At 43.2% G+C, this 21,753-nt stretch overlaps 1 protein-coding gene across 1 annotated transcript; it reads right to left on the bottom strand.

Moving 5' to 3' along the window:
* Positions 1-977: 977 nt before the first annotated feature.
* On the bottom strand, positions 978-21,675 carry plcg1 (phospholipase C, gamma 1). The gene is made up of 33 exons (XM_068343599.1): positions 20,522-21,675; positions 19,256-19,540; positions 13,210-13,362; positions 12,751-12,844; positions 12,607-12,654; positions 12,141-12,225; positions 11,940-12,023; positions 10,907-10,929; positions 10,751-10,820; positions 10,560-10,661; positions 10,070-10,188; positions 9,473-9,558; positions 8,719-8,839; positions 8,317-8,485; positions 8,085-8,207; positions 7,882-7,983; positions 7,528-7,715; positions 6,825-7,025; positions 6,594-6,713; positions 6,266-6,446; positions 6,054-6,131; positions 4,989-5,092; positions 4,681-4,774; positions 4,494-4,563; positions 3,768-3,931; positions 3,556-3,652; positions 3,216-3,440; positions 2,967-3,115; positions 2,606-2,720; positions 2,110-2,271; positions 1,933-2,021; positions 1,339-1,607; positions 978-1,251 (listed from the first exon to the last, which is right to left on the bottom strand). The coding sequence occupies exons 2-33, from the start codon at positions 19,467-19,469 to the stop codon at positions 1,209-1,211; spliced, it is 3,942 nt and encodes a 1,313-aa protein (XP_068199700.1). The 5' UTR covers positions 19,470-19,540; positions 20,522-21,675; the 3' UTR covers positions 978-1,208.
* Between the last annotated feature and the right edge of the window lie 78 nt (positions 21,676-21,753).

Below are 21,753 nucleotides of genomic sequence, written 5' to 3'. Positions count from 1 at the left end.
AAACAAGTACGGACGAAAACAGATCGGGATTATCCAGAGGTGTCGCATCGGTAGATGATACCAGCCATATTTAGCAATTCTCAACATTCACACTCAGATTACATCTTCTGGATTAACAGAAGTCGTGTTCGGTCACACAATCTGGGGTTGAATCCCTACGGAGGTGATCCTTGAGGAGTAAGACTAGCGAGGGAATCAAACTGGCTTCAAGGTGTCTGGAATGGAATGGAATGATGTGCAGTTTGTTTTTTTAAAGGAATGTCAGTTGTAAACAAAAAGGTATTGTGTAATGCAGATGGATGGCGACACAGCCTGCTCTCACTGAGTCCGACGCCGAAAGGCTATGACTTTTTCCTACTGCCTCAGAAGAAAAAAACAAAACCCAAACAAACACATGACATACTCCTCCAGGGTTGAAGGAGTCAGCCAGACTGGAAGAGACGAGACATTAAAATAGCTGCAGGGAGCCCTCGTGTTTTACACATATACATAAAAAAAAAAGAAAAGTCACATTATGAATGTCTAAAAGGCTTAAATAATTATAATAATTAAAAACACAGAGACAGGAGCTCTTTGAGAGCGGGTCGTCTGCTGCTGTTCTCTGACCGACAGCCCAGCAGGAATAAATACATACAGTATATTCATATACGGCGAACAGAGAAACGCAAAATCAACCAGGAAACAGTTTCAAACTGATATCTTCTTCTAAAACTTTCTCTTTTTCCTTTGTCTTGGCCTCCCCCCAGACTAAGCTGTGCACACTTAACTGGTGAGCGAGGACGACCAGTCCACCAGCCCAGAGCTGGAACCTGTTCCCAATCACTCAGTTCCTCTGAGAATGGCTGGTTCTTCTTCCTGTATGCAGCAGTCAGCTTCCTCTCAATGCCCCCCCCCGCCCCCCCTCCACCTTCATCAGAGTCCCTCCTCCTCATCGGGAGAGTTATGGGGAGGCTGGGCAGCAGGGAAGGGGGGGGGGGGGGGGGGGGGGCTGGAGAATCGATGGAGGGAGGGAGGGAAAGAGAGGGAGGGAGGGAGAGCTGCCTGAAATGTAGGCCAAAGCAGTGGTGGGTGTTTCCATGGAAACAGTGTTCACAGCAGTCAGTGACATCATCAGTACGGCAGGGCGACTGGGTGAGAAGGGGGAGGGCATGGAGGGGAAGAAGGGAGGGGAGGGGGCGCAATAGAAATGCATCCTGATTGGCTTGGACTTAGACGCGGTTCTCTCCACCCACTCTGGTCCTCCGCAACATCCTGGGGTAAAACAAAGACAAGGAGGGGGGGCGTCTGGGACCGTCTCTGGCTGCGAACGTCACTACACCCGACACGACGCGTCTTTACCTTCTGTTCTGAGCGTCCATGTGGTCCAGCAGAGACTCCTGGGAAACCCTCAGGTCGTCCAGAGGCAGCTGGTAGCGCGACTCGAAGGAGCCCTCCCTCACCCGGTAGGCCAGGGCTTGGCCCGGGGACTGGGGCACGGGAGACACGATGGACGAGGTCGACGACACCGAGCTCAGCTCCCCGAGTCGCTCCCGCCCCGCCTGGGGAGACGCCGACACCGGCGTGGCCCCCAGGGTGAGAAACGGACTCAGGGCCTCACCGTTTTCATCCTGACGTGAGAGACGAGAGACGAGTCAAAACAGCCGAGACACCCAGAGGCCCGATTGGGTCAGATGTGAGGTCACGACAGAGTTCACCTACTGACCTATTTAAACTGGTTATGACTCATAACATTCCACTAATTAGCTAATCGCTAATTAGCTAATCTCAGCACCAACGCTGGTCACAAAGTTCAAAGATAACAAAATCATGCGGAAATGAACAGATTACATCTGATCTGTTTAAACTTCTAGGAAGTTGTAAATCGTACTGGACGTTGACGTGTCGCTCTGAGACAACCAGGACGTTATCAAAGGGGTTAAAGTCACAGCTTACCCTCCCCCGGATGATATCCACGTGAACCAAAAGGGAAGCCAACTCCAGATCCTCGTTGAAGCTGTTCTTCAGAGGAACCGAGCGATAACCTGAGGTCACACGAGGAGACAAAACGTTGTTACATCAGCTCTGCTCGTTCGCAGAACCCCATCACCGAGGACGCTCCAGCTGCCCCACCTGTCTTGAGGCTGTGAATGGGGAACGTGGCCTGAGCCAAGAAGTTCTGGTCGTTGAACATGTCGATCTCGTAGACCACAAAGCGAAGGAAGGCGAAGGCCGAATTGCACACCATGAATTGGAACGCCTTCCGGGGCCAGGTGGGATTCAAACCGTTGTCAGCTGGAAAAGACAAGAAAAATAATAAAAGATGGACAGGTAGATGAGTACCTCAATATGTAAGGTTAAAAGGGTCTCGTTTTCTCTGATGAAAAAAATCAGAGTACAATAGAGAGTAACTGAATATAACAATAGCAGAGGAAAATGTCCAGCGTTTTCTATTTGTATTACAACACACGAGAAAACACACTCTGTTCCTTCCTGTTTTCCTTGGACCAGACAGGAAATGACACGAGGGTAACACATCCAGTAAAGAGTTCTTACACGTTCCTTCGGGTCTGGTCGAGAATCTCTTTACTGACGCGCACAGCGAGTGTAAAACGAGAGCAGCACTCACCCTCCGAATCGGTTTTTTGCTTGACGCTGTCGTATTCTGCCCCGCACACCTCGATTTCGATCAGAGGGCAAACTATACCGCGTCCGTGCTTGGGGAGGTGTCGCGCACCCAAAACCTTCGAAAAGAGGGTTACAGAATATAAGTTTAGCTCTTCTCAGTCCAAATATATCAAACACATATAATGTAAATATGAATGAATAATGAATAATGTAAATTAAGTACTTATGTCGTATTTTTGCCCTAACCCTTTCCCATTAATCCTGCAGCTTGAAGTGCTTCTCCAAGTTTCTCCACCTCTCCATTCAGCCCACACACACACACACACACACACACACACACACACACACATTCCTTTCCCCACCTCTATCACCACAGTGACTTGTTCGAGGCCTCGCAGCGTGTGCCTGTCAAACGGATCAAAGCTGTCGTCTCTCATGATGGGTGGCTGGAGGACATACCCGCTCTTTCCGTTCAACATGAACAGAGCCTGGTTCATCTGCATGGGTTTGTCTGCAGGTAGAGAGGAGCGATAAGGTAGGAGAGAAGATAACGATAATTTACCCTTGCTGTAACAAAAATATCCACACAAAAAAAAAAAAGGAACAGGTACCTGCTGTCTGGAAGTTGAGGGCAACCAGCTGGGAGCCACAGAGCCACATGGGGAGAGGGTCATAGTTTGAGGAGTCTAGTCTCTGGCCCCTGGGATAGATCCTGGACAGCTGCAGTCGGTTGTACTGCAGGAACTTCTTCCCCTTGATCTTATTGACGTATTTCTCCGCTTTGGTTTCAGGGAAAGACGACATATCTCGGAAGCAGGCTCGCTCTGTGCCGATCTCTGCAGAATCAGGGGGGAAACCAGATCAGACGCTTTTTGTCAACAACGCTTCTGTGTTGCTACGTGTAATTCACACTTGTGTCCGTGTATCAAATAGTGTGCTCCCCATCCTTACTGTCTTCATCAAATGGCACAGGCCTACAGTAGATGACCAGGTCAGATAATTCCAGTGCAATCTTCTTCCTCCTCTCCATCATCTTCCCCTCCTCCAGCTGGGAACAGGGACACGCAGTCAAGACAGAAGCTTTTTTTCTACCCTCAACGACTTTTGAGCTCACACTATAGCAAGATGAATATGATGCCAGGCCCCAGAACACACATACACACCTTAGCCTCTGATGTCATAGTGACCTCACGGATCTTGAACATCCATTCTTTGAGTTCTTCCTGGCTGTTGGCTGCGACATCCAGTAACGGGCCCGTCCGCATGGAGGCATTTGACAACAAGGAGAAGACGTGAGACCTGCTCCCCTTCCCTTCAGGACGCACAACTGTGATGGAAAAAAAGAAAGAAGATGAAGAAGGAGGATTTCTTTTCCATTTAAAATCAGTTTTTCTACAGACACTGATGAGGATTAATAAAATTCCAGGATGCAAAACGACTTCATTCTTATCATACTATGAAAGTGGCACAACATATAATCAAAATACAATAACACACAAAACCCACTATGACCAGCGGTATCGTTATCACCACCAGATGGAGGCCATGAGCCAATTATTGAAGCGATATAGTGTTCACTGCGTTTAGCTTAGGCCACAAAAACAGCAGCCTGTGCCAAACCTAATGGACGTGTGTTGATCGGAAATCGAGATGTCAATAAGATAACAGATGCTGAGCTGTGACAAGAGCTAAAGTTATAATAATAATAATAATAATAATAATACGGATGAATTAATAACGTAAGAGGCTGATCGTGCTCTTTGCACAATTAAAAATTGAAGGACAAATGTTGTGTGCATACACGCAACAGAATAAAAGACGCTTGCTCCGTGTCAAGACAACCGACTGCTCTCATTGTGTAAATTAGAAAGTACATGGACCCCCCTCACCAATCTGACAGGAAGACACGTCCACACTTCCTCTCAGCAGATCTCCCAGAGGACTGTTTTCTGTCATCTCCTGATGGACAAAAGAAAGGACAATAAGGAAAGGAGCTGATGTCCATTTTGAAGTCATCACGAAGAGGATGGTGCAGGTGCATCAACGTCGCTTCAAGTATACAAATAAGATCCTCACGGTTCTGTCAGCCTCTGCTGTTGAAGGACTGATTTCCTCCACGTAGTTGGCTGGAAACCACAGCTGCTTCTTCCCTCCACAGTCACCCTTCCACCTGAGACAAAAGAAGACGGGTATAGATGCGTTCAGTGTTTTAAAGTGTTTTAAAATGTTTGGAACTGTGGTGTTAAATTGATTCAAACATTGCGCTAATATTATAACAGCACCCCCTCCTGTATAATTCACATACGGCATCGCTCCCTCTCCAGCCCTCTCCGAATGAACAATTAACAGCTACTTCCTGAATTAATGCCATGCAGATCACTCACCATCCTCCTTCCTGTTTGTCCACATTAGAAATAATGGCGTTCTTGGTGAAGGAGAGCTCGTCGTCTCTCTGGGCTTTATATTCGTACAGGGCTCGAACCGTACACTGAAAAGACAAAATAAGAGGTCATGATATGTGTGTGGACAGTCTGGAAAGCTGTCAATATATAATATTTAGAGGGGTGGGAGACATTCAATAAAGAAAATACTAATTATTAACTCAATAAATTTTAAAATCATCAATGTAGTATTTGTGTAACAATGCAGAAAAATGCCATCTTCACACACTGTTAAAGGAAGTTAAAAAACAACAACAAAGATCCATCCTTTATCCAGATCCACTACAAATTTTTATGATTTTTTTTCCTTGGCTCAACCCTCCCACCAAGTTTCATGACAAACTGTCTTTGTGTAACACTGCTAAAAGTCAGACAAACAAGAAAACACTAAATGATACTCAGCAGAGTTCACACCAGCCCCAGGGGTATTTAATCCTGCATGTTTATTAGCTTTCCTGGCCCTCGTCACACCACATCTCAAGGTTTAGAGGAAATCGATTCAGTAGTTCAGGAAAAAAATATCTAAAAACGTTTGAGCCACAACTCAGAAAAAGATCTGCACTCAAAAAAGTCCTGACTGGAAACAGTCAGCGTAAATGTAGAAGGTCAAGATCAAGGGAGATGCAGCTATGCAGGATATATACGCTGCCAACCAATCCTTTAGGCTAACATGGATAACTGTTGAACTATAACATAATATTTACATAACCAATTATTCATTTGCTTTCACTTCCAGAGACTGGCTGGTCCGTCTCAGTTGTTACTCACAGATGCTGTAGAGGCACAGAGGTCTGTGGTTTTTAACTTACGTTTACAGGAAATTATATTTGTCTAATTTTTAATGTCTTTAGGCCTAACAAAAGCTAATTCAATTCAAGTAAACAACTAGTGGCACTGATTTTCCCTTTTATGGAAATAAAGGGAAAACTGGACAGTTCAAATCTACTTGTTGGAGGGAAATCAAACATTCACAACCATGACCCTCCTCACTGAACTGCACACCCTCACCTTAAAGGTCGGCATCTGGTTGGCCTCCACGTAGAAGCCTGGATTCCTGCCTTCATATAGTGACCCATAGTCTGGCTCCTATTGGATGAAAGGTGTGTATTAATATTGCTTTTTCACTAGGAACTGATATTAGACCTAAAGCTGTAAACACGTGTTTCAGAATCAATGATCCAACCTTTAGAACAGTTTATTAACCGTTTAATGGTACTTACAGCGGTGCCTATCTTCTCCAGTGTGTCCTCGTTGATCGGGTAGCGTAGTTTCATTTTGCGATACAGAGGGTGCTTCTCATAGTAGCTGATGAGGTCCACCAGGCTGTCAAACTCTGAGGTTCCCAGCACCACAGTCTGACCCTCCTGCTGCACGCGGCAGTGCTTTATCTTACCCTCAGCTCTGGTGAAGCAACCGCAGACACGATGGCAATGAAGCTGCATTCATCTGACTATTATGCTGCCATATTAACAGTGGATCTAATCATCTTTCCCATTGCTCATCCTGGTACAATTATGAAGTCACACAAAACCTTCGCTTCTGAGTTACCGGAAGGAAATGGCGAAGGAGTTGGGTTCCGCTCTCTTCCTCACGAGGAAAGCCCCGTCACGAGGGACTCTCATCAGCATGTTCTCGGCGTGGCTCCTGGAGAGGTTGGCGTGATACCAGCTGTGAGAAACGAGAAAACACGACGATCAAAACACTGACATCGCCATCGACCCTCATGACGCCGTCATTTCAAGCTCCACCCAGTCTCGGTGAAAGCTGTGTGAGACCCACTCTTTGCTCTCGTGAGCGTTGGTTTGAGGAACAGGCTCCGTCAGCTTCATCTCGAACTCGTTGCAGCGCAGCGCCACCTGCTGGTAGTGGGTGATCAGGGCAAAGAGGGTGTCGAACACCAGGTTGTCCGTCAGGTAGAACTTGGGGCTGCCCGCTTCCTGACGAGAGTGTATACGACAGTGCTGCACCCGCCCTGAACGCCTGGTGCACAAAGGGGTACAAAAAGTTTAATTTTAAGTGAAAACGTTATTTACCATAAACAACACCCCTCTAGTTAACTTTAAATCACTCTGATCAGTGACTAGCAGAGATATTGATTAGTTTAGACGTAATCCCTCTCATGCAGAGCCTTTGCTTTTGCAAACAGAAGGTGAACAAATCAAACTTCAGACTGTGACAACCCATGTGATCAATGCTGGTGTGGTTGACATTGATCAGTCAGTGTGTGTGTGTGTGTGAGTGTGTGTGACTGTCATTAACGTTAGTCATACATAGAATACAACTTGACTTATTCTACAGACACATAGGAGAGCTCCACACTGACACATACAGCGTGTGTGTTGGTCAGATACTCTATATTTGCAAATTAAAAATAGGAAAATACAGATTCAACATTTTTAACACACAACTCTAGCAGTTCTCTGCTGCCTTTCAGATGCCGTTGGGGGTCAAAATGTTTATAGCAAAATTCTGTGCGTCCTACCAGAAGGAAAGTGTGTAGTCTCCCACGAAGGTCTCGCTCTCTCGGACCAGGAAAGAGCCGTCAGGAGCCCCCGTCTCCAGGCAATACTCAGACAGTAACCTCTCAGCGATCTGCCTCCCGTCCCGTCCTGCTCCCAGCTTCCCATGGAACCACTTTTCAGTGACATGCTGGTCCATTCCATTGGACACCTGGTGGGTGGGGGGTAGAAAAACAGAGGGAGATAACTATCACTTCAGTCATTCCTGATCTGATTCTGGTTCAGATCTGCAACGTCCAGACAAAATGTTCTATGAAACTCAGATGTAAAGTCCCATGATGCAGTTTGTGTTACAAGTGCAAATCAGGCCAACTAACCTCTCTGTGCTCCTCCTCATCATCATTGCCCTGGTTGTTCGATGTCTCTTCTGAGTAGTAGATTTTACTGCTTGTCAGGACAAAGAAATGAGGGTACCACTCCTGGAGGAAATAACACACAGGCAGTGAAGGAAAAACGAAGGGATCAAACAGTTTTATCAGCATTCAGGGGATCAACCAGCTACACTGTTAGTTTAGCTTACATGATTAATGGGGTCTTCCAGGTACAGGATGCCATTTTTGATGGAATTGCTGATGTCGTTCTCGGAGTAAGGAGTGGAGGTGGACACCTCCTCGTAGGCGCTGCCTTCTGCCAGCTTCTTATGCTGCAGCAAATAAGGGGAAAGCCGGACAGACGATCACAAATACTGTATATAAAGAATGCGGAAAATGGCACAAAAAAGATGACATGATCTCTCCCAGGTGCTTCCTGACCTTGATGAGGATCTTCCTCTTGAGCTGGTTAGGTGAAGGGAGGCCATCTGCCACAATATCCACCGCCTTAGTCAGCAACATGTCTCCGAACACTCTCTTGAAATAAGTGGCCATGTTCCTCTGCTGCACAATGCTGCAGTGATCCTCTATGGATAAAATGATGGGATAGCTGCAGGACGACACAGCAGGATTCATGAAGTGCAACTGAACAAAAATTCCTTCCTCAACTGTGCTTTGATTTTCTTGTCTGAATTCTTCTCACAGCAAAACAGAGTCACTGCTGTCTGCTCACATTGTTTCCTCTCTTAATCTTTGCAATCCCGTGTGCTTTACTCATCTAATCACCACTAGTGTTTTTTTTTTTTAAAAAGGAACCGGTCACTAGCGCTCATGCAGACTCACTCAGATGTGACAAAGGCGTGCTCTTTGATGGTCGTCAACACATCACAAAACTTAATTTTTGTTGTGAGGGTGTGTCCGTGGTAGATGACTGGCATTCCATCTGGACCGTCCCAACAATCCACTGAAAATAAACACACACACACATATGATGCAATTTCACCAGCTGTGCATCATACAAATAATAAATATACCCCACCTCCTTAATTCTTTACATCAAGGGGATTAAAATGCTGCAGAACATTCATCTTATCTGCCACTTATGTTTTATATTGTAATTCAATGGCCTGAAGACTCTCGTTCTGCCATCTCATTCAATCAAGACTTGATTTTTGAATCCAACTACAATCTAACATCACTATCAAATCATTACATCACCCCAGGTCAACGCTTTAAGTTGAAAAACAAACTGCAGACGCTCTGACACAGCCTGTCATCATGTCATGTAAGCCCTTTAAACTTAAGGACACACATTCCTGCCATGTTTACTTTTGAAAGTAGCAAAGTGACACTTTAACCCATGTGTACACCAGTCCTGTTCACCAAAACCTGTTTAACTTGAGTTTGTGAGGACAAGAGTATCCAGCATTGTTCCAAAACAATATTTGTGGGTAAAGGTGTGGCTGCCACATACCACCAGTTACCACCGTAAAGATCATCATAGCACTGCACGTTTAAATGTCAAGTTTCAGTGATTTATCATAGACAGGTTCAAGTGTGGGGTTGTGTGTGTGTGTGTGTGTGTGTGTTTACCCACGTTCAATACAGCGGCAGCCCATCCTGAGACAGCGAGCGTACGCCTCCAGGGATGACTCACTGGAAAACTGGTCTCCAGTCAGGTAGCTGGAGGCAAGGTGGTAACATTAAAATATGCAGACTAAACACTAACACAAGTTAAAGCTGCTGCAGAAAGGATTCATCCAACAGTGACTAAAACACACAAACATACACTTCCAACGGTGATGGCGCAAACGCATTAATACTGCCGTAATAAAAGAGCTCACTGGCTGTTGTTGACTGGAGTAAACACTTCTTACACAGTCCGTCAATTCAAATCTAATCAGAGCAACATGGGAAGTTTTTCATTCCACACCACCGAGGAGTATTGTTTCACCCGGGGCACAGAGGGTTATCATTTCAGATGCTTTTCACACACATTTCAATGGCAGGAAAATATGTTTTCCTGCAAAATACCAGCTTGGAGCTCATTCTGGAAAACAGCTGCTTAAGAAGAGAATTGATGGGATGTATGAAGCCGGTTCAAAAGCACTTTGATGTTTTAATGTTTGCGAGGCATAATTACAACCGGTTGAAACTAAGCATTACACGCTGAAACGGAGGCACACGTCCTTACGTGTTATGTGAGGACGAGATCCAGTAGTGGGACAGGGGGTTGTTCATGTTGTCAGGACACACCTGGTCCAGGGAGGAATCCCAGATGGTGTTTTCTTTTGAGAACAGGTATGTGAGGAGCTACGCAGGAGAGAAGAATGCAGTGAGTATGGAGACAAAGTCAAATGCATGGATTTCCCTAAACTTTCAGACATAAATGATGCATTTCTGAGAAGTTTATGACTGACTGGGGCCTTCAGAATCCACAATTTAATAAGCTCAGAAAAGCCTAAAACAAATTTTCATATTAAATTCCAGAGATCCTGCTTGGAAAGCGACTAAAAGAGGTCAGACCAGAAGGAAGCCTTCAGGATGAAGTGAAGGTTGTCCTGTCTGAGCATCTCTCACATATGTCAACATTACATTGTCTTCCACTAGTGAGGTGAAACCCACGCTGAGAATTGAAGGAAAAGGGATGAAAAGCACACTCAGAGGTGATGGGAATGTGTCACCTCGTCTTGGTGGAAATAAGGCTGCTCCACTTCTCTCAGGGGGTCTTTCAGGTACGTGAACATGAACTCCTGAACTTTGTTGCTATCTGTGGCCCACATTTCCTAAATCAACACACAAACACAGATGTATTGGGTCACACAAATCAAACAAGTCTGCAATCAACCAATTACCCACAGTCCATGGATATTACCTTTTGAGAATCTAGAAGGAAGCTCTTGAAGTCCTCAAGGGAGACCCTCTGCTCTGGTCTGTCAATAAACCTGGTTGAGAGAAAGACGTTTTATTCTAGAAAGCATCTGTGATCCTGCAGAGATTCAGCATCCAAACGGGTTTCATTTTCACGTACCTTTGTAGAAATGGGATTTCCATCTAAAAAAAAAAAAAAGAACAAAAAAGGAATATTTCAATAAATAAACAAATAAATAAATAACAATGTTTATTAAATAATAGTGATGAGGATGAAAACTGATACCCTGTTGGGCCCGTGTTAACGTGCTGAGGTCACTGAGGTCATCCATTTAATCTGGCCCCACCCAGCCTGCCTGCCTCCTCATCTCTGTGTCTGTATGTGTGTGTCTGTATGTGTGTGTGTGTTTGTGTGTGTTCCATTTTTTTTACCCAACAGAAAGGGCAACACAGCCTACAAAATATGAACCACCTATTACTGTAATAGTGCACCAAGTATAATATGCATTAATTTCAAATGTATAATGATGAGCAAATATAATCTCTATACGAAATATTCCATATACAAAATATGAATATGAAATAATAATTCTGCATTTTTCTTTTACATGTTTCATATGTTAACCATAAAACACCATTTTCACACCACTATCTATTGAAAGCCTATGCAAAATGTGTATTCAGTTGCTCAACATTAGAAAACTACAGTTCCCATAATGTCCAGTGACAAATACAGCATGCATACCATAAACAAACACTTGAAAAACTAAGAAAACCAAACAATAATGGACATGAATGGGACGGCAAAGTTAAAGCTCCAAATTTTAGCTTTACAGCTCATTCCTCTCTCAAAGAGGCACCAGTTAATAGGCTGTTGGGTTACTGGAAGCATTTTTAGCTCTGGCTATATTTGATTGAAATATATAAATAAGAAATAAAACCATACACGAATGAAAGAGGGTCACAGGAAACACAACGGTGTGTGTGCGTGTGTGTGTGTGTGTCCTAATGGCCTCCAGCAGAGGGGATTGGTGGGATTTTAACGGGTTCATATTGATCTGGCAGCCATTTGAGAAGAGACAGATGGGGAGAAGAAAGGGAGCATCTGCAGGGCATCAAATGTACTCATGGGGGGGGGGGTGTAACAGAGCCGCCACAGAACTATCAGCACAACATAAAATGATTGCACTTACGTTTTTCTGAGCATCAAACATGAGGCTGCGATATAGCTGAGCAAACTGGCTGAACGACACCTCTCCGTTCCTCATCTCTGAGTCCTACGAAACAAGCAAGAAACAAAAAATAAAGCGAGTCAAATCTCCTCTAATGACATCATTTATGCAGGGAAGCGGACAGGAAGAGGGTAAACGGGTCTCTTGATAAGAGGAGGTTACCGGAAGTTTCTCCCGCAGGAACCTCATGTTGGGCACTCTGTAGTTGACCTGGCTCAGCATGTTCTTCAGATCCTTACAGGATATCCTAAACACATGCACACATTTTGTTGAGAATCAAACACGGAGAGACATGTGCAGCAAACCCCAAGGACTTTGCAGATCCTGTTGTTGTGCAGACATATCATTTTGAAAATGGTAGAGAAACTTTGCAAACATGCCCCCCTCTCCCCCATCACTCTACTGAGTCTATCTGACTTTGGATTTGAAAAAAAAAAGTTGTCCTTTCTCTTCAGGGATATGAAGACAAACATTTCGGTTCATCTCCTTCATCCTCTGCGGTCTGTTTCCTGCTGCAGGAAGAAGTGCTGGTGTGTGGCTGAGATGTTAGTTCCCTCGGCACACCTTAAAGCGACTCCCTCATTACAGAAGGCTGATCTGGCATTTCTAACTAACTGAGCGGACTTACCGGTCCTCTCTGTTGCGATCGACAGCATAGAACTGCTTACGTAACCATCTAAAAATGAAATAAGAGATAATGTGCGTTTAACAAGAGATTTACAGATGACAAATAGTGAAGAAAAGCACACAGAATCGGTCCGCGGAGCCTCACCTCTCTATCTGGAGCGGCGTCGGAGACTTCAGCGTGTCGGCCACAAGCCAGTTTAAGCCCTTCACCCACATGGTCATCTCCTCATCAGATGTTGCTAAAGAAAAAAGCATGTGATTTTATGAATATTTTCATTTTCTCTTCATTCAATGTAAGTTCATTTAGGGAGATTTTTTTCATTCTCAAGCACGTGGAGATATTTGTGTTTTATAGGGCTACAAATACAGTTGTTTTCATTCATGATTCATCTGACAATCACCCTTTAGATAAATTTTGTCGACTAAAAAAAATGACACTAGATACTGTGGATTACAATTAATAATTATATTCTGTCTAAAATGTCTGACTAGGACACAAGTTCTACCTCACTACATTAAAATACATCACAAAATAATAAAGACTGTCTGCAGATTGTGAAGGCCGCTGAAGGCCACTGAGGCCAGGGGGAGTGTTTGTACCTACCTGCCAAGCTGAGAGATTTAAGGCGGAATTCCGTGCCATACAGGATGACAAAGCAGTGAGCCTGGTCCAATCGCGTCGCAGAGTCCTCCACATAGCGCTCGAAGTCCCGAGACTTCTGTCCTGGACGAATCTCCTTGATCTCTCGAATGTCGACTGGAGACACAGACGTTCATGCAACAGTGAGCAAAACACAGAAACCCCTTCTTCCTCACATACAAAATAACATTAAACACATAGGTTACGATTTGCATTTAAATTATTTAACTGGAACAATTAATATGAAACATAAGTGAATGAAAATGAAAATCTGGCAAATAACAACTGAAAACTTTGAACTTGAAGGTGCTTCAAGTGGTTTCATAGCACACAATAAAGACATGGGACATGGAATACTAACATCCAACCACCTGTATAAAATAACATTCTGTATCTGGTTTAAGTTCCCATCACTGGACTGATTCATAAAGTTTTGCTCGCAGTCAAATATCTAAAAGGCCAGTGGGCTGTAAAGTAGCTGAACAGGTGCCTGTTAGCTCCATTTTATTAGCACTTTAAGACTCGCAGCAGGGACTCTCCACCTATACACACACACACACACACACACACACACACACACACACACACACACACACACACACACACACACACACACACACACACACACACACACACACACACACCTGCCTCTCTTCCTGCCCCAGAATCACACTTCCTGTGCTTTTATCACCCACACACTACATCTGCACTCATGTATAGGTGAGCGCGTTCTTTTCTGGAGCATTAAGGAAAGCTCTCTCTCTCTTCGAGTTTCAGATGACCTGATCTGAGAGCAGAAGACGCTCTGATTGCTGATCAACATTTCACGTTGTGAGTCAGCCTCTTACGGGAGCAGGAAATAAAAGATAGCCGGAGGTGCAGCTTCACAAAGGGAGATGAGAGGAGGTATCCTACAACACCCTCCCACACTTCCTCCCCCCCCCCACCTCCGAACCTCTATGATAAAAAGTGTTAGATCAACAGATGGCTGCAACCCGCTGACATAATCCACAGAGAGCAGTCAAATCTTAGAGTGACTGCACAGAGATAAGTCAGAGTGTATGTCAGTGATGTCACATCGTAGCCGATCGATATCAGCTCCTTTGGCGTCAGGTTGGACGGCAGAAAACCGTTCCTCCCTCACAAATAACTACGGAGCAGGAAAGCAGATTCTGTTCTTTTTCCGGTTCAATCCTAACGGAGCAGTAACCTGCCAATCCGCTGGATTGTCAGCAAGAAGCTTATCTTTACATGTGTTCTTACGCAGACACAAACAATTTTTAAGTAGACTGAGCCACTGTGCTTCCAGGACAGAGTCCAAATAATTAGCGTCTGTATTGGTTACGCAAACAAACTTTGCTAAAGGTGTGACTGAGGAGAAGGTGGAGTTGTGGTGCGCCAACAGAATGACAGTAAGTCTGAGGTATGAAAGCATGCGAGCCCCAGTTTGTAGGAGGGATGGAAAAAGCAGGTCAGAATGATGACAGGTCCCACGGACGTGTGCAGTTTATTCCACTTCTAGTCACACATGCAGACAGCAAAAACCACCTGATGATTGTTTCACTCCATGTAAAAACTATTCCACCACAATCAAGCTAATGACATTTAAATGCTGGTCAGCATGAGCTCATCCTGTGTCACTGATAACATGCAGACACAACATAATGTTGTAACAACTGGTGACACGTCCCTAAATCAGAATAAAGTTGTTTTTCCTTCCATGGGTGATCACGACTACCATGTAGAAAAATCAGGATTTGCACGTTGACGCGTTGAAGCGTGTATTCATTTATGAGATCAGCATAAAAAACTGGAGACATGTCTGTAAAATTTGGCGTTAACGAAATCCCCGCTTCCACTGCTTACAGTGGTTGGAAAAAGTTGCGTCACCCCTGAAAAAAATTTAGATTATTTTCATTTATGAGTCATTAAAAATGAAAATAACAGAAGATGTGCAACCTGCATAAAACAAAACTTAACAGGTGCAAAAAGTTTGGGCACCTCAACAGAAAAATCCCATCAATATTTAGTAGAACCTCCTTTTGCACAAAAATTACAGCTTCTAAACATTTCCTATAATTTCCCATCAGTTTTTGGTTTCTGAATGAAGGCATTTTAGAGAATTCTGCGTTACAAAACATCTCCAGTCCGGTTGTTTGATGCTTGACCATTTCAGAACATCCCACATATTTATAATGATATTCAGGTCTGGGGATGGGGATTAACCATACCAGAACATCGTAGTTTTTTGGGGTCTCTCTCTTGTTGAAATATCCAACACTGCTATAACTTCAATGTTATGACTGATTGTTGAACATTATTTTCAAGAATCTGCTGATAAAGACGGGAATCCATGCAACCCTCAACTAGATGAAGATTCCCTGTAGCAGGACTGGCCACACAGCCCACCAGCACCATGTGGGTAACAAGTGATTTGTCTTGGAACGCTGTGTTCTTTCGCCACCATGCATACCGGCCCTTGTCATGACCAAATAACTTTCGTTCATCAGTCCACACCATCTAATCTCACATTGAAGCTGACTTGTCCAAATGTCCTTTTGCACATTTCCGATGACTGTGACGTGTGCGTGCAGAAAAAGCTTCATCACTCTCCTGTACAGCTTCTCTTTGTGCAAAGTGCACTGAATTGATAAACGATGCACAGTGACACCATCTGCAGTGAGATGATGTAGTTCTTTGGTGGTGGTCTGTGGGTTGTGTTTGACCATCTCAACATTCTTCACCTCTGATATGTTTCTTGGCCTTCCACTTCTGGCCTTGTGGTCTTCCATTTCCTCACTTGGTTCCTCACTTAGCAGAAAATTGAACTCTAGTGAACCAGTATCATTAGCACAGCCTAAAACAACCATCAGTACTAAAGGCAGAGCCACCTCAGGATGTATACTGTAAGAACGTTGCAGCTGGTTGTTAAAGGTCATTTCAAATAAGTATGCAGTCTCATTCAGCACTGATCCATGTCCCATAGTCGTTGTTTGTTTGAAAATCTACATCTTAAAGTTCCAATCCCTCCAACTTTAACAAGGGCTTCTCCCTCAGGATGATAAAATACTCACAGTCAAACATTATCGTGATTAATGCTTGTTCTGCTATGAGTAACAAAGTTGAAAACCAGACATTCTGACTATGAGGCTTATTATCCCCATATCATAACATCCTGTACATAATCCAGCTAGGAAATACAGCATAATTTGAATCCAATAAATTATATGTTCCACAGTTGTACTGAAAATATAATTCATGATTATTTTATACACTTCTTCTTTTTTTTTTTACACTGCCTGCAAAGTTCTTCGACAAGGTCTGGGCTGTTAACGCGTTAACCACTGTTCAAGTCAGGCTATTTTTACTTGTAAAGATTTGGAAAACCCTTTTCACGCGAAAAGTCTGAACGCATGTCTAAATCTTTAAGTTCACGACGTGCACTGCTTACACTTCTATCGCTGTTCCATCCGCGAGACCACATCCTGCTCTATCGAGACAGACCCGCATCCAACTGGGACGCAGCATAAGTGATTTACAATTTAGCACCTGCTACCAGTTATTTGGTGGGCAGCACACGCTAACCCTCATAAAAAATCACTCTGAAGGAGAAAAAAACACTTTGTTCAAGTGACAAAAAATGTTTTATATTTAGCAAAACACTCCAATGCCGTTACCTCAGTAAATGGAAATCAATTTCTCATTGCCCCCGATAAGGGATAAATACAACAAGCCAAATTGTTCCCAAATGATCATACACTGCCAGTAAAAACCCTCATATTCTATTTCTGTTCATTAATGAACTGCCCAGGCCTATTTCACCTCTCCAGGAGTATCAAATGGCAGCCAGGAGCTCATGTCTGAAACCCTTGATGGCGGAGAAGATGATATTGTTGTGTTAAACAGAAAACCAAAGCCTACTGTCTTTTTTCTTGTGTGCGAGCCCGTTTTTTTTTTTTGTTTTTTTTTGCTGCATCCGGAGCAGAGTGCAGCTGTGCACAAGGCATCCTGCAGACCAAGAGACCAACAACTTAACGACTCACGGATGGCCTGAGTGTTCCTCAGCTATGCGTGGTGTTTTGTTGAAAATTAAACAGAATATAATGTTTCTGGTAAAGTGAAATAATTTTGTGCTTCAAGCACAAGTGTTTTTCACTCCTTCCCATTCCAAAAATGGCGACTGTGACATTGCAGAAATTATGAAAATAGAACGTAATGATTTGGAAATCATTTTAATCTAAATATCACTGAACACAATACAAAAAGAAACTAGTTGCTAAACTTATTTCTTCATAAATAAAATGCTCATTCTGAATGATAATGTCTGTATTGTGTGTCAACAAAAAGCTGGGATGGGGGGGGCATGTTTGTTGTCATATTTAGCAATTAATAATCCACTACACATTTCCAATGGGGGACAGGTCTGGACAGCAGACCGGTCGCTCTGGGATCCGAACTTACACTTCAAAACATCGCTGTTGTGAGGAACAGAAATTTGTCTTGACATTGTTTTGCCTTAAGAAACAGACATATTCTGAAAAGGCTCGTTCTGGTCAGCAGCACGTGTTGCTCCATAAACCCGTACGCATCTTTCAGCATTAATGGTATGGTAGTAGATGGAGCAGATATCCACGCCGTATGGCAATAATACACACCATACCATCACAGCTTCTGAAATTTGTGTTTACAATAATTTATCTGGTGCTTTTTAATTTTTCAGCACGTAGAACACAAAAACAATCTGAATAATGAACTCATCAGACCAACGGAATCTTTCCCACTTTGTGTCAGTCCAGCTCAGATGAGCCGAAGTTCAAAAACATCAGTGGCTTTTCAGAATGTTGTTGATAGACAGCTCGAGCTTCACACGGCAGAAACTTAAACGTGAAGATGTAGACGCAAATTCTGTTAAACGAAGGGTTGGGCAGCGAGAGCTGAACTTTGATTCCAATGGAATTGTTAGGAATTTTACTTTAGTCTCTGCTGACAGATTCCTGAATAAAGGTAACTTTTAGTTCCCGTGGTGGCGTGTAGCTTCCATCACTCCAGCCTCACAGGATGGACGGGTGCTTTGAGGTGGCCACCACCTTATTTTTGCCTTAAAATTTTTTTACATTTAATTCCATTTTCAATGAAAAAGGAAACCAACAACAAAACTAATCCCCTTTGCCTAGAAGCTGCACAAATAAATGAATACATCGAGTTCCAGCCATCGGGCAATTTTTTGTTGTCTGCCTGAGAAGACCATTTTGGACAGAGCTTATACAATATGTAGAAAAAAAACACTACTGATGAGCGACACAGATTCATACTGGACAGAAAGCGATTAAGAAATGACCACATAATAGTGTCCAAACTATTTTGTAATTGGGGACAGACTCAACTGTTAACAATTAGTTTTAACCCTTAGTTATGAAACAAATACTGTAAATTAGACTTTTAGGTCATACGTGTCTCTGAATCTCTCTCAAAACACACACGCTTAACCCAAACCTCATCTTATCTTATTAAGTTTAATGGGACTGAGAAGAAACTGAATTTTTAAGACACTAATAACTTAATATCAACAGTGACAAACGTTCCTGGGAATTTCTTTTCTGTTTTTGGTTGTATATTGTTATTTAACGTGAGTAAAACCTGTTTTTTCTGTGTAGAGCAGTTGGATCCAACGTAACAGAATCATTGTTTTTCAAAATGTTCTTGTACGTGAATGTCGAGGATATTGTCACATTTCATCAATAATATATTTGGTTTTAAACCCTACAATTTATGGCTTTTAGGATCGTTATTAATTATGGACGTGACCTCATCCATCCTGACATCACTGACTTGTTGGTCACATTGCGTCTTCTGTGCTTTACGAAGTCTTTTGATTGCAAACCAATCAAACACTATACAACATTTTTAGTTTCTAATGTACCTGAATATTTGTATCACAAACACTTCAGAACATGTCTCTAATCACAAAATGTTCTCTGTTTTCATGCAGGTTTGGTTTGTGTCTACTCACTTTCTCCCTCGATTTTATCGGTGCCCCGTGTCCAGACAATAGTCCTGGTCTCCAGCTTGACTTGAAAAGTCCTTCTCTCTGGCCGCTGGGACTTCTTGGAATAAAACAGTGTCAGCACCGTGCCCAGCTCCAGGTCCCGGTACAGGTTGTTCATCTCTGTGTCATCCATCCACGGAACAGGTCCGTTGGAAAAGAAGCTTGAGGTCCCGGCCATGTTCACTTCCCCTGTTTGTTGTTGGTTTCCTCTCAGAACAATCTGCTCAGTGCAGGCCTAGACAGGGATACCTAGGGGCACCAACCAACAATTACCACGGGACTTCATGTATGTCAGTGCTGTATTAACATTACACGGCAGGGAATAGCATCAATATTCCCTGAAATTACATTACACACTTTAAAAATGTATTGTGTGCAGCACACTTTGATGGCTTTCACCCTCCTGATTAAAATTTTGTTCACAGAATATTGATTTACAGAAAAAAATCGTGCCTATATTTTGATACGAGTGTTGTAACAAATGACCTTTTATGGAAAAAAAAAAAAAATTCTGACAAAAGCATGAAAATTTGCGGCTTGAATATCTTAGAATAAACATGACTTATAATAAATATGTCCCCAAAACTGACAGCATAAGTGTATGAGGAGGTAATAAAAACATAATAGTTACGACAGGTATGCCCCATTAATATTTATTACTACTTATTAAAATCATTAGACATAGAGTGCACATTGGCCTCCTGAAGTAACTTTTCCTAACCTGCTGAATTATTTTTTTATTGATTTTCCTATGAGGAGCGGTTATAACTTATCATTAACAGTGACGTCAATAAAACACGAAGGGGAAAAGTGTTGAGTGCGCTAGAATCGATTCACCTTTAGTCCAGCTAAAGGGGCGTTCAGTCCAATTGGAAAGGGTTTTAAAAAATGAGCCAACACGCCCCTAATCCGTTACAGTCGGTGTGAGAGGAATGCTAAAGTTTCCTGTGAAAACAAGAGGCATCACATTGTTGCTACCAGGGAATGGCAGCTGAGGGGGTAACAAGAACCGTCTGGCTATTTTCACAGCGTGGAACGGGGGGCCGGTGTAAGCTAGCTCCTGGCTAAAAAGAGGCAATTCTGGCTGTTTTCACCCCTAAAAAATGTCCCAGGTAGAAGTAGATATTTTGCCCTTTCTGTCGCTTTTTCTCCCCCCTTTTCTTCGCCTTTACTGTATGTAGAGAATCCGAATGGAGAACGAGTCGTTCCGGACTGCTGTGGTGTGCCTACCGCCGCAATCTCGGCCCGACCGCACATCTCCGAAGGCTGAGGCTGCTGCTCCCGCTCTCCCGTCGTCTTTCTCCACCTTATTGCCCCACAGACAGCCCGGTTTTCCGTCATTAAATCATCGCCAGGCTCGAGAAAGGCGCTGCGGTCCCGATGGCAACAGTCCACGTTTCCTCTTCTCCCGTTCGGAGGTCCATGGAGGACGGTAGCACCGAAAACCAGAGCCGCGGCAAGACTACGCAAGTTAGTGTGCTCGCTCTGCTAGCCACCGCAGGCCCATCCCCCCTCCTCCTCCTCCGCCCCCAAGATGACCACCGGCCCTATCAACGTGCCTGCGTTAAAAAAACAGCTTCCGGAACAGGATTTTCACAATAAAAGCCACGTACGTTGAGACTAGGTCGTGTAGAATAGCTTTGCTTTAGCTCAGTTTTTAGATGTCACTTAATCCTTATTTCTGCAGACGGATTACATTATACTGTATTAGAGTTGAAGGCACATTATTGTAAAAAGAAAGTAAATATCTTAGAAGATGCAAATCAGATTGTTACAATGAGTTGTTTCGTGGGCATATATAGTTTTGTCTGAAATATCTCTCAATTTACACTTTACACTTGAATTTCTATTTACTGTATTTGATAAAAATGTACTACTAATTCAATCAAAGAACATTGTTTTCATGGAATAAAACAATGTAGTTGTATTATTAAGCAATAGGAATTGATTGAAAGAATCACTTACTTTTATGCAAACATGAGTTCCTCCAGTGTTCAGAATTCTAGGTTAATTTCTCCTTACGCAAATTAATGGGATTTGTAGGCAGGTCATGTCACTCCTTACACCTTTCTGCATTTGTACATTCTTTTGTTTTTATTTGAGTTTTTAAGGGGCAGGGGGATGTTATCTTGTGATGCAATGCTGTCGTCGAGTGTAATTTAGATTTGCCTTCTGTCTATAACTGCTATTCTATTTTGATACATAGTTTTACATTTATTTGAACACGAGTGTTCTACTTCCAGTGATTTTACAAATCTCCCATGAACTTGACATCCAACCTGTTTCTGGCCTCTCAAAGCAGACCCTCTGCTCATAGTGCAGTTTATAGCCTGTTTCCCCATTGTATGTTACATAACCTGGTTGTCAAATAAAGAGTTACTCTATAACAGCTATGTACTAAACAATGTGTGAATTACTTTTACCAATGTTAGATGTTGGTTTTGTTCCCATATCTATGAAAT

The sequence above is a fragment of the Antennarius striatus genome, chromosome 2 (genome assembly GCF_040054535.1).
Source record: "Antennarius striatus isolate MH-2024 chromosome 2, ASM4005453v1, whole genome shotgun sequence".
Taxonomy (NCBI): Eukaryota; Metazoa; Chordata; class Actinopteri; order Lophiiformes; family Antennariidae; genus Antennarius; species Antennarius striatus.
Note: the sequence above shows the minus strand (reverse complement) of the source record. Positions and strands in the feature narration are given on the sequence as shown.